At 38.8% G+C, this 16106-nt stretch overlaps 1 protein-coding gene across 2 annotated transcripts; it reads right to left on the bottom strand.

The window, feature by feature from the left end:
- Positions 1 to 2664: 2664 nt before the first annotated feature.
- On the bottom strand, positions 2665 to 15797 carry LOC139928009 (pleckstrin homology domain-containing family S member 1-like). 2 transcript variants are annotated; one of them, XM_071920348.2, is made up of 18 exons: positions 15715 to 15797; positions 15142 to 15176; positions 14606 to 14703; positions 14386 to 14504; positions 13676 to 13810; positions 12583 to 12658; positions 12245 to 12277; positions 11787 to 11840; positions 11530 to 11568; positions 10812 to 10874; positions 10297 to 10377; positions 10050 to 10120; positions 9645 to 9695; positions 9361 to 9486; positions 6836 to 6967; positions 5649 to 5744; positions 4999 to 5134; positions 2665 to 4877 (listed from the first exon to the last, which is right to left on the bottom strand). In XM_071920348.2, the coding sequence occupies exons 2-18, from the start codon at positions 15164 to 15166 to the stop codon at positions 4806 to 4808; spliced, it is 1407 nt and encodes a 468-aa protein (XP_071776449.2). In that variant the 5' UTR covers positions 15167 to 15176; positions 15715 to 15797; the 3' UTR covers positions 2665 to 4805. The 2 variants fall into 2 exon arrangements, with proteins under 2 accessions (XP_071776449.2, XP_071776450.2); XM_071920349.2 differs by lacking the exon at positions 9645 to 9695.
- Between the last annotated feature and the right edge of the window lie 309 nt (positions 15798 to 16106).

The raw sequence follows: 16106 nt of genomic DNA, 5'->3' as shown, positions 1-16106 counted from the left end.
GATTTTTTTAAAATTAAATTCACAAATATTGTAAAGCTTAAGACCTTTTTCTGGTTTCCAAGGTTGCATTGCCTTGATTCTAAATCAAACGATCTCTCTGCTGTCACCATGTCAGGGAGACATGGTGCTTAGTAGGAACTTAAGGTGTGGTCAAAGTGCAAAATCGCCACTATTGTATAGTGGCTATGAAAATGAATTGTAATTTATGTAGTGTGCTATCCAAATCTTGCAGTATTTTCACTATTGAGAGAGTAGGAAGGCTTTGATCCTAAGCCAACGGGCACATGAGGGTCCAGAGAGTGGGGCCTTAACCTCTACCAACACTGGGAACAACAGCTGAGGTTTCTAAATCCCAGCATCTGTCAGACAATATTCTCACAAAATCACTTTGCTAGATTTGTCTTCCCATGAGGAAGTTGTCAGACTGAGGCATCTGAGCTGTGTGTGTGCATGCTCAGGGGGCCAGGGTGAGAAAATTGCAAAGTACGGTGAGATCAAACCATGCTTAGCCAAGTTCACACTAGTAGCCTGCCCATCTTGCTTTGTCAACTAGGGATAGGCCATGAATTGTAGCTTATATAAAAACTGCAAAGGTTTTATGATGCTCTCTGGAGGTGAGGATTCCTGTAGGTCTGTTTTGCAGCCGGTGCTTTCATAACACCTGAACAACAGGCTCATAACAGCTGCTTGGTATCACTCTTGAAAACTAAATCCTTATGTAAGCTTTCATTGTTATTAACACTTATGTCATTTGTGGCAGAGCAGAGCTACTCTGTTCATTTATTGAACACAGTTTTCAAAATAATAGTTGGAAATACCTGGAAATTGTGGTTTTTAACTAAAAATGAGCCTTAACGAGAGCCATGAAAAAACTCTGAAGTTGTTTTTCATTCATAATGTTTTTGCCTCATGCAGCACCTCACTACAAAATGAATTTCCAAAATATGAAGCATCGCGTTAGTTCATGCAGGACACGGAAGTCATACGCCCCAGCTGTAATCAGCTGACAGCCCGCTGATCGAATCAGTGCTTCCAATCAGTCATACACCAATCACAGCCATTCTCACATCAAGGCGGTCCATTTAAATATGACTCCCTTCTACACTGATCCTCACTACACCACTGCTGCCTCACTCACCGCTGCTGCTGCTGGCAAAGCTTTGTCTCCACCACCCCAGCCTCCACCTTTCTAGTTCAGAGTCTTAACAAGGCTCAAAGGTAAAAATTGTATTCAGTGTCTTGCTTTGGGCCCACTCTTGTATACCCTTGGGGGTTTTCTGCATTGCGCTCCCTGTTTTGGCTTAGCATGCTGCTTGGCTAATGCAGGGAGCATCTAAAGAGCGGAGCCATCAGCGCCAAGCATAACTGTATTTCCATTTGTTGCAATAAATGGTTAAATCTATGACGAGAGTGTTCCTGACTGAAATGTGTGCAAATGAAAACTTCCCTTAGACTGAAGAATCTATCAATACATAAACTGCACACTCGCCTCTCTCCCCTCTTTTCCTTCCCTCTATCATACTGGGTTATGTCGTCACCCACTTTACAAGAGGAGTAATCGATGTAATAATCCCTCTATTACTATCTATACCCACAGCAATCCAGACGTTTCTAATAAGGATGCCGTACCATATTCTCCCATTAGGCATGCAGGACATGTATTAGTCTAGCCGACGTGAAATTGGATTGAAGTTTAAGACTTGGGGCTTATTGAAAATCCTTTTTCGTTCAGTCGGAAGATATGTTTTGTTCTTTGGTGTCTGATTTTGGGAGAGTTGTTTATGTTCACAAATGCTGACCAGCCTGTCTTCAGAATAACAAAAAACATAACAACTACCAGACCATAAGAATACATGAATTCTTAAATGAAGCGATATCCTCTGTAAAAGATTAGGATATGGATCACTACAGTATATATTTTGGGCAGCAGGGTGGTGTAGTGAGTAGAGAGAGAACTGGAAGCCAAGGTTCAAGCCCCATGACAGCAAGCATCCACCCTGCTGAAGTGTCCTTGAGCAAGACAATGAATCATATTATGTATCATCTTTTGGCTCTCATAGTTCAGTAAGGAGAATAATGAACTGATACTCCTTGAAAAACAAAGAGGATGACACATGTTTATTGTGAAAGACAGTCAGTCTCGGGTCAAAATGCTGTGCTACAGTTGCCTGACAACACAAGCTTGCAATGTCCATCGTTTTGGGATTCTGCTTTGAATGTCTGCAAATGAGCAAGAAATTGTTAAGGCATCTAATTCAATGGGACTCATGAATTACCAACATAATTTTGCTTAACTTTAAATAATGGTTGATAATAGTTATAGATGATTAAACTATTAAAATTGCAGTCTGTGAACTGGAATAAATTGTTTCACTGTATATTCTGTGGACTGGGGAAGTAAAGCAACTGAAAATAATCTAATTACATTGCTGAGTTTGAGTAACTCGATTCTGTTATTATGATTATGTTACGCTGCCATTTGTTCTCTGCCCCATACTTACAGATGACATTCCTACTCCTCCATTAAAAACAGTTACATGCACTGATAATCTTCTGCACATGCCCTATGCACAAAAAAATATAATAGATAAATAGTAAATAGTGTGATTGACATGCCTCAGTCTTAAAAATCTGTCAAAGAAATAAAAATGACCAGTGTTTTAATTGTTGAAAAATGTGGTTAGATTTATTCATAATCATTTTACAAACATAAAGTACACATTTAATATCCCAATATAACATTTGATAGCATTTGACACACCCTTGTAAAGGATGCATTTGTAATAGAACACAGCTTGAGCAGCACAGTTTAAGAATGGTCGTCTGCAAAAAAAGAAAAAAAATGGAACTGACATCTATCTTACAGCTCTATTAAAACATTAAACTTGGAATGGATTATATGTCTTCAATGGATCAGGCCTTGTCTGAAAATCACGTCAAGAACATCAGATAATTGTCATTTGATGTTGTCCTTGTCCCCTGGTCACACTGGCCACTAGACATAATTAATAAAAAAAGGTTATAACAATCTTCACTCCTCGACGCCCTGTCTTCATCTACCCTACGTTATAATAAAACTATAAATTTCAGCAAAGTGTCCACTGTTGTCTGAGTCACCGTTCCTGTTTCAAATCAGTGAGAAATAGGTGAATCATAGCTTAAGGTGCAACACGGTTCTGTCTGCATATTAATTCAGCAGACTCTCCCTGAGGTGTGGGCAAACGTGGAATACTCCTCTCTCCCTGCGTCTTTTGTTATTCATCCACACCTAATTACTGTGAAAGCATTCTCCAGGGAAAACTGAGTTAAAAGTTAAAATTTGGATTTATGCATGTCCTTTCTTGAGTAGAAATCAATGGCATGTGCTTTGCGGAAATATTTTTTATTGCAATGACATTTTGACATGTCTGCCGTAAAACATTCTGTTGTTCTGGGCATAATCAGCTGGGCGTGTTTTTCCCAAGTAATTTCAACATGCGTACAGTATATTGAGCAAGCTGGAATGAATCAGCATTACTGGATGATTTCATTCACACTGGTCGTGCAACTTAATTGTTCTCTCTTGAGTTATAAGACACATATAGGGTATGGTCAGTATAAAGAACATCAGGCCAGTGCTAATCATAACTAACATGCTGATTTTGAATAATCCCTTTTCAGAATATCATTTAAATGCTAAATCGGGATCATATCGTATTGAGAATGTATTGCCTTATGCCTAATATCATCTTCATTTTCTTTAAACCTCTTGGTGAACACTCCTGCTTTTTTGATAGGAACATTATCATCCTGGAGTAAAGCTGACTGCTAAGAATAGCTGTGTTAGTAGCCATGTTCAATTTTGCCACTTAGGGATGATTTGAGTGCAGAGATGGATTTAATGCCAAGGGAAATCATCCCACTCCAGTCCAGAAGCACCAGAACTCTTTATTGTGTTGGGACTTCATGTTAGGCTTTCCTCAGGTTTGACTACACCTTCTAAATATATAGTTGCCACATATCAAGGTTTTATTCTAAGGAGTACGCTTAAATCTACTTCATTTTTTATTTACTGGGTGCTTAAGCTTCCAAATAGTTCCGTTCTATTTCTCTTTTCTTTGTATTTTTTGTACCCACCTCTTCTCCTGTCAAATTGTTTGGCATTGATTAACAAGACAAGCCTAGAGGAGTGTGAAAACAGTTCAGGTTACACATTTGACAACACACACACAAAGGGCTGCAAATCTGTGGATTATCAGACTGCATCTCTCTCCTGAAGCACCTAACACTTCACCGATTTGGTTGGTTTAATTTTACCCAGAACCATATCTCTATTGGCTCCTGACGGTTGGACAATGAGGGTGTTTTTGCAGACATCACACAGGAGGCATGAGGAAGTATCCAGTAAAAAGAGCTGCCTTTGTCATTTTCTTTCCTTCTTCTGCCCACAGCTATTTGTTTGGAACAAACCTCTTACCTAAATAGACCAATGATGTTAAGTGTATTCAATCACATTTCATCATATTGAAACTGCAAGTCACTGTTTAAACATTGAGCGCTTGACAAATACAATGCATTTTAATATCCTGAACTTTTAACTTTACTTGTAATACTTCAGGACTTTCAAAACCAGTAAGCTCAGTAAGGCAGCTGATCAATAGGCAGTACAAGCCACAGCCTTGGGAAAACACTGTCTGCTGTCCAAAGTGGTCGATACATGGCATGAACCCACTGTCTGTTCAGCAGGCAGTGCCTTATAGAGCTATTTGAACACACCCAGATAGAAGTGTCTGTCTCATCTGGAATCTCTGAAGGCTGATTCCCAGTCAGTCACTGCAGAGGCAGCTGGATGAGTGAAGAGGCTGGCATCCAGGAAGACGCAGTATGGTCAGTTTCACCTGAAAACACACATATTTTACCTCTGAGACAGACCGACAGATGTCATAGATACAAACACGTCATGGGCACTCGTGTATGTGTGTGTGTATTTGTTTTTTTGTGCGTTTCAAAAGAATGTACCTGGTTCTTGAGTAGCTTGTTAAGGTAGATGTTGAACTCCTCCACGCTGCTGGTATGCAAATCATTAATGGCCAGAATCTGGTCTCCTTTGTGGAACATGCACATCGTCTGTGGCTGGCCTGTCCACCCAGACACACTGCGACACACACACACACACACACATACACACACATACAAACACATTCTGTCTCTGTTTTGAACCCAATCCATAGCCCTCAGTCCTACGTTATTTGGCAATTTCATGTCTATAACATAGCATAATATAGTTTAAGGGATCAGGTATAATGTTAAAGATCATTGGTGTGTGTGTGTGTGTGTGTGTGTGTGTGTACATATACACAAGCAGCTGTAGCAATTTACAGTGCTTCAAAAGCACATGCTGAGTAAACTCAATGATTTTAAATGGTTTTGATAAAAAAAAAAACATGTAAGACAAACACTCGTCCCCATGTTTTTCCTTTGTTCTAGTATCTGTATTATAGGCTAACTCCCTTAGCTGCATTGGTTGAGGTTTTCTACGCATCTAGAACAAAGCAGGCCATTATGGGTGAAAGAACATAGATTTAGGCACTTTATCACTCTGATATTGTGCAACAATTGCATTGCAATGAGGTAAACGGTCCTACTTTCTGAGAAATCCATCTACATACCATGGTTTCCCATCCACATCTGTTAGCGTCAGATGTTTTTTCAAATCTGCCCGGCTGACCTCAATGTCTTTTTCTCCTGGGGTCAAGTCCTCAATGCTTGAAAGAAAAACAAATGACAGATAAAGCCTTATTTGAATATATCATTAAAAAATAAATTAAATAATAATAAATAATTAACTGGCTCAAAGCTACCAAACTTACAGTGAAGGAACACAGAAAAATGATGGACTTATGAATCTCTAGGTTTTATTTTTCTATACCCTTAGTTGATATACCCATTTGTTGTGGCTTCTTAACTGTTCCTGGACCAAATGGTTTGGCAAAAAGAATCAAGAATTTGTGGTCATTGTTGTCACCTTCCTCCATTATTCTGGCATACATTTTGTGCTTCTCTATAGATAAGGACTCATAGTTTCCTCTGGTGCAGTCCTTTTTATTCTGGCATCAAAGTTATTCATGTTTAATGTTGTTTGCTGTAAAATGGCACTGCCGGCCCTAAAAGGCTTAAGGTGCTTTTTATTTTGCCTCCAGAAACCAATCTAACCGGACCAGCAACATGCTGATGTGCACCACCACATACCTTCATGTACTGTGCAATTTATTTGACTGTGTCGTAATGCACCATGAATGTGTTTCTGTCGGCTTTTATTTTTACTCTGTAACTGGTAGCTCAGACTTTCTGACTTTCTGGCTTACTGTTTTCAACCAACCTATTAGGCTGCTTATATGAAATTTCTGAGTTTAGCAGATAAACCCAACATGACATGAATAGTGCATAATTCTTTGACAAACACCCACCGTGGAGGGTATCAAAACTTCAAACCTTTTTCTTATTTTCAAATAATGCAGCTTTTGAATGAGTGTGCTCATGCCTCACTATATTATGGGATGAGTATCTGACAGCTCTCTGCTTCAGTTTGTCATCACATCCACCCTAAACCTCCACTTACAAACCGCACTCACTTGAACAGGATGAAATGAGCATCTTAAGACACTCTCCACAGCTTGAATATGGATATTTCTAAGATAATGTCCAGAGCTAGCAGATGTCACAGGACAATATTTGATCAGTTTGTCTTTTTTTTTTTTACAAAAGAGGCCCTTAAAATTCAGACAATGGTGCCTGCTTGATAACATCTTTTTTAGATTCAGGGTCTATTTCTTCAAAACATTGTACTGAATCTCACCTTTCAGTAGAGCTTTCCAGTGTGTGCTTCTGTCCACTCAGCATCTCTACAGGAGAGGCAGCCCCGTTCTCACTGGACGTGCTGCTGGAGTCTGTCAGCAGCTCCTTAGAGTCTCTCTCTTTCAGGTCCTCTCTGTAAAAGCATCACTAATTAATTACATTCACATCATTTGCTATTATTTTATGAATGCTTGACCTCAGCTGTTTAGAAAATTTGCTGGAGCATCTCTGACACTTAGCAAATTAACCGTGTGGGATTTTGGCTGATTTTCTCATCATGCCCCCTTTCCTCTAACAACCAATTTAGGTTTCTACATAGCTGCTCACCCAAATAGCACAATGGATAGTAATATCAGATCCTCTAACATGTTTCAACTACATTCGTCTAGTGACCGCTGTGAATAGAGCAGCAGACATCTAGGGGAAAAACCATGTGACAGCTTGGAGAGACAGTTTGCTATCATGAGATCTTGACCCACGTGCCAATTGTATATGGACATATTTTCTTCAATGTGTTAGCACAGTGGTTTACCACTTAGAAAGAAACCAGCTAATCGAGACATCAGTGCAAAAAGACAGAATACCATGCAAACATGATTTGGCACCAAATTCAGCCAAACAACAGAGCAGAGACCTCCATTTTGTATTCCCATATTTCCAATACAGGAGATGAAGCCAATGGAAGTGACAAGGACACGGAGCAGCTGACCCAGACAGGAACATGTTGGAGGAAATTAATTGGTAGCCTATGGGTCAATAATGCAATGGCCTGGGTAGATAAGAGAGTAAAATCTGATCTGCTAAAATCTGCCCTAGCCCCTTTTCACGCCTATAAGTAATCAATTTTCAATCCAATCAATTTCAATGTTGTATATAATTAGGCCATGAAAATGTGTGTGCTATAAAGCTGCTTTCAGACAGTGTATGCTGTTTGCTACATGCACCACCCCTTAGTTTTACCCATCTTTCCTATAGCAGTAAAACCTGAGAGAGCGTTCTCTGCTGTTATTAAGGGTACGACTACACTGCGTATTGCATCACCGAAGTTCCCATATTTACAAAATAAAATGTTCTCAAGGGCATTATGTCTTCAATACAAGTTATGTGTGTTACTTTTATAAAATAGGCTACTCAATGCAGTATTTCACATTGATTTTAGAGCAGCTGTGAGGGTTCTGCGCATTCATGTCATGTCTTAGCTGCTCTAAAATCACTGTAAAGTATGGCCTCTTGTGGCTTATTGCTTTAACAAAATACACTCACTGCAATTACTGAAAGATCTTATGTGTTAGCTAACTTAGCTATATAGCCAATACACTTTCAAATGAGTCTAAAGTGGTTATTTGGCTTATTAGCTGGCACGCGTACAGGAAGGCTTTTTGCCATGAGCTACCAAGCTGCCAAACACGTTTTCTGTGACTGAGCTAACAATAATAAACCAACAGCTGACTGACATAGCAGGTTAAACTTGACCTGCAATCACAAGTTCAGGGAAAAGAATGAGAAGCATAGAGAAAGGAGGGTAATAAAGTAAACATCATAAATCAATAGCAAACATATTTTTGATCACACATAGGCTTGACACAGGTTGACATAAGGATTGACTCATTATTCATCTATGTGTTATGTAGCTGTTCTAAACATCTTGTTCAGGTAGAAGATATTTTTCATGTCAAGTAAAAGTTTTCTCCTCATATTCTACTTCTGAAAACACAGCATGACACATTTATTTATTTATTTGAATTAGAGAATTGCTGAACACCTACACACTAAACACCAGTTGCTTTTATGTAGTCTACATATTGGAGGCAAACTATCAAAAACAAATTCAGTGTTGCTCTGCAATTTCAATTGCACCTTTGCATTACCAGTATTACAAAGTGAAATTGCCATGTTACAAGCCATTTTAATATAAATCGTCTTAATACTTGAGTTGTGAGACTCTGAATTGCAGAACCATCACCATTTAGTTGCTCCTACACAGTGGTTACACAGTGGAATAAATGCGGAGGACATATTTCACGGGGCCATTGGAAAGAAGTGTGTGTGTGTGTGTGTGTGTGTGCAAGCCGCCGTGCACGTGTGTGCATGCATTGTGAAAAATGGTTGCTTGTGACTGATTCATTTCGTTTTTGGTTAGTGACCTGCATCATGTAGATGTCAGCTAAGTGTACACAACTTACTGAACTGGTTCTAAGCTGCTGTCGTTAGATTCTTATCTCCTCACTGGTTTCAGAGTGTCAACAGTGTCTTGCAGTAAAAATAACAACAGCACTGTTGTCAGTCTAGGTGTTTGAGCCAATGAGGCTACTGTTACCTCTGGTGAATGAACTATTTTGGTATCTAGGGCACTGACAAACAAAGAGAGTGCAGGGCAGTGACACTGAAGACAGAAGTGAAAAGTCAAAACAATACACATGGCCCTATGTGTTAGGGAGGTGTGTCAGAGGTGAACAGTCTTCTGAAGGTGTAACTGCAGCACACTGAGGACAAAAGCAAACGACCTGCACTTCATGTGAGATCTACCTGTCGTCAGAGGTTGACTCCTCATCACACGTGGACAGCGGGGAAATACGTGCCTTCAGCTTGTCAAAGGCTTGAGTGACAGACCGCATTAGGCTTCCTCCAGTAACTCCTTCGACTTCACTGTCCCTACAAACATTTAACGGAAGAATCAGACAAAAAGAACTATTAGCACACTGTATTCCAAAAAAATATAAATGAAGTGTGATGCAATTAAACTGAAAAGCCCAATGTCCAAATGTCCTAAAATCCACTCTGACTGATATTAACTCATAAGTCATACTTACAATGCTTTAGCCAGTTGTTCATCACGTTTAGCCTCCTTCACTGTTTCATATCTATCACACATATATGTACAAACAAACAGACAAACAAAAATAAATAAATATGTTCATGCTGAAGCCCAGACAGGCCGGTCTGTAATTCACTGTCAAGGTTATAGCTCCAGAGGGCGTCTAGTGATGAAGGCTATTATAACCGAAATGTGTTGGTTGTTAACATTATTATTCTCTATTATTCTCTAAAAGTAACTGAATTATTTCATCCTCTTGGTTAGAGTTGCATGCATTATTCAGACCAATGTAATATCATACATGAATTTTGTTTTTATGTGGATTATTGAAGTCATCAAATACATGAAATGAATACATATAGTGTATACATGACAATACATGACAAGAATTAACACTCACACTGCCTCCATGTCCATGTAGTGACTGCTGTCATCACCACCCCCCTCCTCCTCCTCCTCATCCTCACTTATCTAAAGAACGCCAATAAGAAGTTTTAGAAGTAATACATCACAATTTGGGAGGTGATTTAAATAAACCAATAGATTATTCATGATCCAAATCCATTGATTAGCATCTTAGTCTTTATTTGCCCAAATACCTAAAGTTGAAATCACATAGTCACTTTTGTTGATGTGCCATTCTTTACCTGTTGGTTTCTAAAGGACCTTGGGTAGTCATAGATTGGATTCACTGGCTCTGACGACGGTCTTCTGGAACGATCTACATACTGCCGGCCAATGAGAAAACAATATGGAATTTGTAACGGCAAAAATATAACCTAAAAACCTCCAAGTCTGTAATACAATACCAATATCTATTAAAATATCTTCATTTAAACTACACTGAATGCACAAAATATTAGGGACATCTTCCTGATATTGAGTCCACATCTCAATTGTCTCAAAAAATCCTTCTCTAACTATTTGCTTCTCTTTATCTACGGATTGGTATAGATTTAATAAGGGAAATCAATAAGGGATAATGTCTTTTACCTGGATTCACCTCACCAGTGTACTTCATGGAAAGAGTGAGTGTCCCTAATTTTTTGTGCATTCAGAGTAGATTGTGTTTATGCTTCCTAAAGGTGCAGCCAAGAGGAGAGAACGCCACAAGCAAACTACCAATCAACAAGAAATATCCAATCAAGGCGAAGCTTTGCACCTTTCGTATCTCTGACTGTGTGTTTGGCGGTGGGTCAGACATGGACCGTTGTTTCACATCTGCCTGAAAAAGAAAAGAAAGCACCCTTTAAGAAGTAATAATAGAAATAACTAATAACTATAATGGTTGATAGTTAAAAGTGTGTTTGTTAATATAGTTAAAACCTTATAAACTGATGTATTATGTGCATAATTTCACCCATATCATATCATAACAGTCTTTCACAAAATCATTTAGGTTGATATTTATTGAGAGTTAATGATTTATTTCTTTTTTTTTCCTTTGAGTGATGTCACACTTATTTACAAGTACTGTTCAACACAGCTCCATGAAATCATAAAAATAGAAAAATGCATTGCAGAAAGATACTGTTGCCAACTTGTTTCATATACTTAGTGAATAGAGCTTTTAAGAAATTAAACTGGAGCAAAGAATTGCAACCCAATAAGGACTGAATGAACTATTAAGTGAAGGATGGGACAAAATGAGGGATGTTGTAGCAGAATGTTGTAGCAGTCAGTCTACTTAAGGCTAAATAATCTAATCATGGGGTAAAATGTAAATCTATTTTATGATTGTAGACAAGACCATCAAGCATCAACAGCACATGTCATAATAAGTGTAATATACCTAAGTAGTCCCTAATTCTGCTCTGACTCCAATTCTGAAAACACAACACTGTGAATAAAGGTGGAGCGGGTGAGGACATGTTACTTACAGATGCAGATTGAGCAGACTTCACTTCATGTGTCTTTCCCTGCACAAAAAGAATTCATTCAGCAAATGGATTCACTTACGCAGCTGTAAATTACAATGTTTACTGTGAATTTAACCAGTCACATTTTCAAAAGAATGCATACAAAGGAATGAATTCTGGATTGACTGGACATTCCCAATGTGTGTGCATTGTTGAGTTGATAGTAGGTTTAGGTTATTATAGCTTGTCAACTGTTAGTTACAGTATTATGAACCCACCTTTCCAGGCACAATGGCAGAATGTTGTTTCTTTTGGACAGGGTCTGAAATGACCTGAAATGACAGGAAAGGGAGAGAAGTCTGTTTTGGGGGGGTGATATGATAGGGGTTCTGCCATAAAAGATAGATCTAGTTGATAATAGACAGGGTTAAGTGGTAACTAATGTGTTGTAGGTACTGTAAAAACATAATAAGCACATTACTGATACTTCAAACATGTTTTGTTGGATTCCTCAGAGACATTACAGGAATTTAGACTGTAGATTGTTGTGAGATTAGAGGCAGTGGTAGATAACAGCTGTATGATTACATTAATGCTATTATAGTGATGCGGTGCGTGACTCGCTGTCAGTTATTATCAAGGTATGTGTGTAAATACTATCAGTTCAGTAGATGGCTGTGTGACTTGCAAAACAGAGTTTACTGGAAAGGAAGAGATGAGTTTTGTTTATATTTACCCCCATGCTCGCTCGATGCTCATTAGACATATCCTTTAGTATAAAAAACATAAAGTGAGATAAATTCAGTCAATGACAAAGAGAGACAATGACCTTGTAAACAATCATGACTGATACAATGGCACGCACTGCAAGAAAGCTTTCCTCATCCGATATTTTATGTCATAAAAAAAGATCTAAATGTAGACCGACAACATTTTGCAACTCTATTTCTTCTATTGGCAGGTAAATTCAAGATGTACCATGAAATGTGCTGGTGGCTTTAGCATACCATTAACATAGCAGCGTTCTTTTGCCATGTTGCAGCCTGATTGCCAAATGAAGTGAAGTTAGTTTACCTCAGGACTGAGGACTTTATGCGGCCGGTTTTTCAGGGCATCAAATAGGTCAGAGAACCAGTCGTCCACTTCACAGCTGGCAGCATGGAGAGAAGGGGGTTATTTGAAACGCTTCATTTCTATTTTCAGACTCCACAATTTATAGTTATTACATTCAATTTAAAATTCAATTCCAAAATCGCATCGAATAGAAAGTGGAAATAGTGACATTTAGCAACAATTTAGAACAGTGAGCAGAGCGGAAGCCAAAGCCATTATCAGCTGATAGACTGTTGCTAAACAAAGAAGCAACATCATAATTTCATTTTGATTGTTTGACCTCCCAAAATAGCAAAAGGAGGGCAGGGAGATCTTGAAGTGTTTTATGAGGCACAATGAAAGTGTCAATGAAGGCCTTGAGGGGAGGATTGGCCAACCCAACTGTGGTCAGCTCAACCTAAACCCCAGTTACAGCATGACCCACTATCAATGCAATCCATGCATCTGGCACTGTTTGTCTATGCATTGACATTAAGATCAAGAGCCAATCTCCCTAGAAGAGTAATATTAACTTACAATGGTTGTATCCATGCATATTCCAAAAATATATAGAGCTACAGTAAAATGATAAGTGATTGAACTATAGCTTTTTCTCCGCTTGGACGAACTTCACAAAACTCCACTGACGAACTTTGATGAAAGATCTAAAGATCTTAAGAGGATGGACAGCAGGCAGAGTTTTAATTAAGACTTTAGATGAGGTTTTTTGGGTTACTGGCTGCTCATCCAGATATCCTTTCCTCCTCACATATCCCCTAAAATCCAACCAATACTCATGCACCGATTCTAATTATTTCAAATGCCATGATGATAATAATAATAAAAATTTGCTCTCAAATTGCCTGTCCAGAACAAACTCCAGAGAATTAGTCACAGTGAAGTGGCATTACAGTGTGCCCAGCTCCTGTGTTTCTGGCTCAGGTGTGGTATGTTATGACTTTTTTTTTTTTTTTTTTTTTTACTTTGCAGTGTAATAGAATGTGTGGAAGTTGGTAATGAAGCCATAAATTCCACCTCAGTGCTTTATCTTACCCATAAACACCAGCTGACTGACCTGTTCTCTCCGACGAGGAAGTAGTCCCGATCAGCAGCCTTGACATAGAGCACGCAGGACGGGGAACACTTGAAGCTCTTCTGGATCCAGCCCCACTTCGGGTGGTTTTGAGGGCTTACAAACAACAGTGAGACCCTGATGGAAGGAATCCGACTATAGACGTCATGTTGAAAAGACGGCAGACATAGTGCAAGAGGGGCTCTAGACTCAAAAGCAAAGTTGAATTTAGTACACTACCAGTCAAACATTTGGACACACCTGATTGAATGTACTATGGTTTTCATTTCCATGCCATTTTGATCTAAAGGCTTGTGCTTAAATGCTTGACATTTGTTTTTTAGACAAATATAAATAGTGAAGTTGATGCCTCTGTATGAATTTCTTTCCAAAGCCTTTGTCTTTCCATCAAGGCAAAGGGCGGCTACTTTAAAGAATCTAAAATATAAGATAGTTTTGATTTGTTTAACACTTTTTTGGTCGCTGCATGATTCCATTTGTGTTATTTCATAGTTTTGATGTCCTTGCTATTATTCTAAAATGTGGAAAATAGTAAAAATAAAGAAAAATACACGTGTCCAAACTTTTGACTGGTAGTGAATGTTGTATTAAAAATAGCTCAGTGAAATGAAAGGGACAGACAGCAGGCCTAGAGACTTGGGGAGGGATGCTGTTGGGAAAATACAGTTTAAGATAGCTAGGTGAGAACATACTGTGATAAGTCTATCCCTCCCAGTGGCTTGTCTTTGTGCTCTGCACTCCTGAAGTACTTGAGCTGGTGCTCCTGCTCGTTTATTTTGAACAGCACAAAATAACGCCTTTTCCATGATTTCTGAAGGAGAAACACGACAATGTCAATAGATGAGCCAGAAAATGAAAAAAAAAAAAAAAATGCAACTTAACAAAGTCGATCTACAGCTTTGTAAAACTCACCTCTGTCGTCAGCCGTCTGGAGGGAGGCGACTTGTACAAATATCCAGATCTCATCTCTGATACAACGTCAACTGGCTTGTAGAACACAGTATTTCCGCCTGGTGGAAAAACAGAAACCCATTGTTTTTTGATCTTCCATTACATCTCTGTTTGACACCATATTGTTTTACAAAAATCTGCAACACTTTTATTTATATGGGTGTTGTTTGGGGAATCCAGCCCAGGATTTATAAAGGGGGGGGTGAACAAGATATGAAGGAAGAGAAAATAACTTTGGAACAAAATGTAGCCAAACATTAAACTTGTCCAAACAAAGCACATGCACATCAGTAAGTGACTAAACTCCACTAACTATTGATGAATCCCGAATCATTCCACTGGCACATTAGCACATTACAGGTTTCTTTGTCTAATGACTCTTGTATGTGACTGGTTTTCTAATTGGCTTAGTGAGCTTAAACCACATTGAATACCAACAAATAATTACAAATACCAGATCCAGACAATTAAACAGATTTCCAGATGTGATATATTACCTGAGGCCTTCTGGCTCTTGTGCATTGTGACACCGCTGCAAAACAAAAATAACAGAGGAATGTATCAGTCTCTGTCTCTTCAAAACAGTGTAAAAATAAACCAGGAGGAAAATAGTTAACCTTTTAAACCAACAATACGGTTTAAAAATAGATTCATCCCCCAGTGAAAACCAAGCCAAACACAAGGCTCCATTCACAACCAGAAGCCCAGTACACATGCTGGTACACATGTATGACAATGCATTATTCAGTGCAGTTATGGCCTCATTGTACACATTTATTACTATTTTTATCAGTCTAAGTATAAGTATAAACATAAATCAGAAATTTTAAAGGCAAACCCACTGAATTTTACCCTTCTCTTTATATCATGCCTAAGCCTTAAGGCAGTTAAGGTTATATATTCAAACATTCACTACTTTCTTTCATAGGCAGAAACAAGAGAGCATGGCTTGTCAAACGAAAGAAAAAGATACTTTGTTCCACAGCATGGGGGAATACTAAAGGAATACCAAATAATACCAACAAATGTATCAGTGGAGCTAAACTGGCAAGAAAAGTGAACATGCTTACCTGTGGAGGACTTGTAAAGAGATCCTGCTCAGCTCGCTCCCTTTTGTAAAGTGCTGCTATATCAGGAAGCTCAAGGTTTGTCCCTCACCTGGCGAGTGAATTGATATTCCTACTCCAAAGTGGAGTTTCTGGTTCCTGGCTGGTTCAATTGCTTTTACTGTAATATCAGCCATGTTGTTTAGGTGCAGGATTCCAGGCAGCGTTCCTTAGGGAAACCCCACCTTTCAGAACATGGGGGATTTTTAGGAGGAAATTTAGGGGAATTTAGCTGCCCGGGACGCTTGTACACAGCACATTTTGTGCTACACTTGCATAACGCTGCTGTCATGTGAAAACCTTGCAACTCCAATCTTGGTGATTTTCATGTTTTAAGCAGGCAGATGTCAGGAGTT

The sequence above is a fragment of the Centroberyx gerrardi genome, chromosome 20 (assembly GCF_048128805.1).
Source record: "Centroberyx gerrardi isolate f3 chromosome 20, fCenGer3.hap1.cur.20231027, whole genome shotgun sequence".
Lineage (NCBI taxonomy): Eukaryota > Metazoa > Chordata > Actinopteri > Beryciformes > Berycidae > Centroberyx > Centroberyx gerrardi.
The sequence above is the reverse complement of the archived record's forward strand: the minus strand, read 5'-3'. Positions and strand labels throughout refer to the sequence as shown.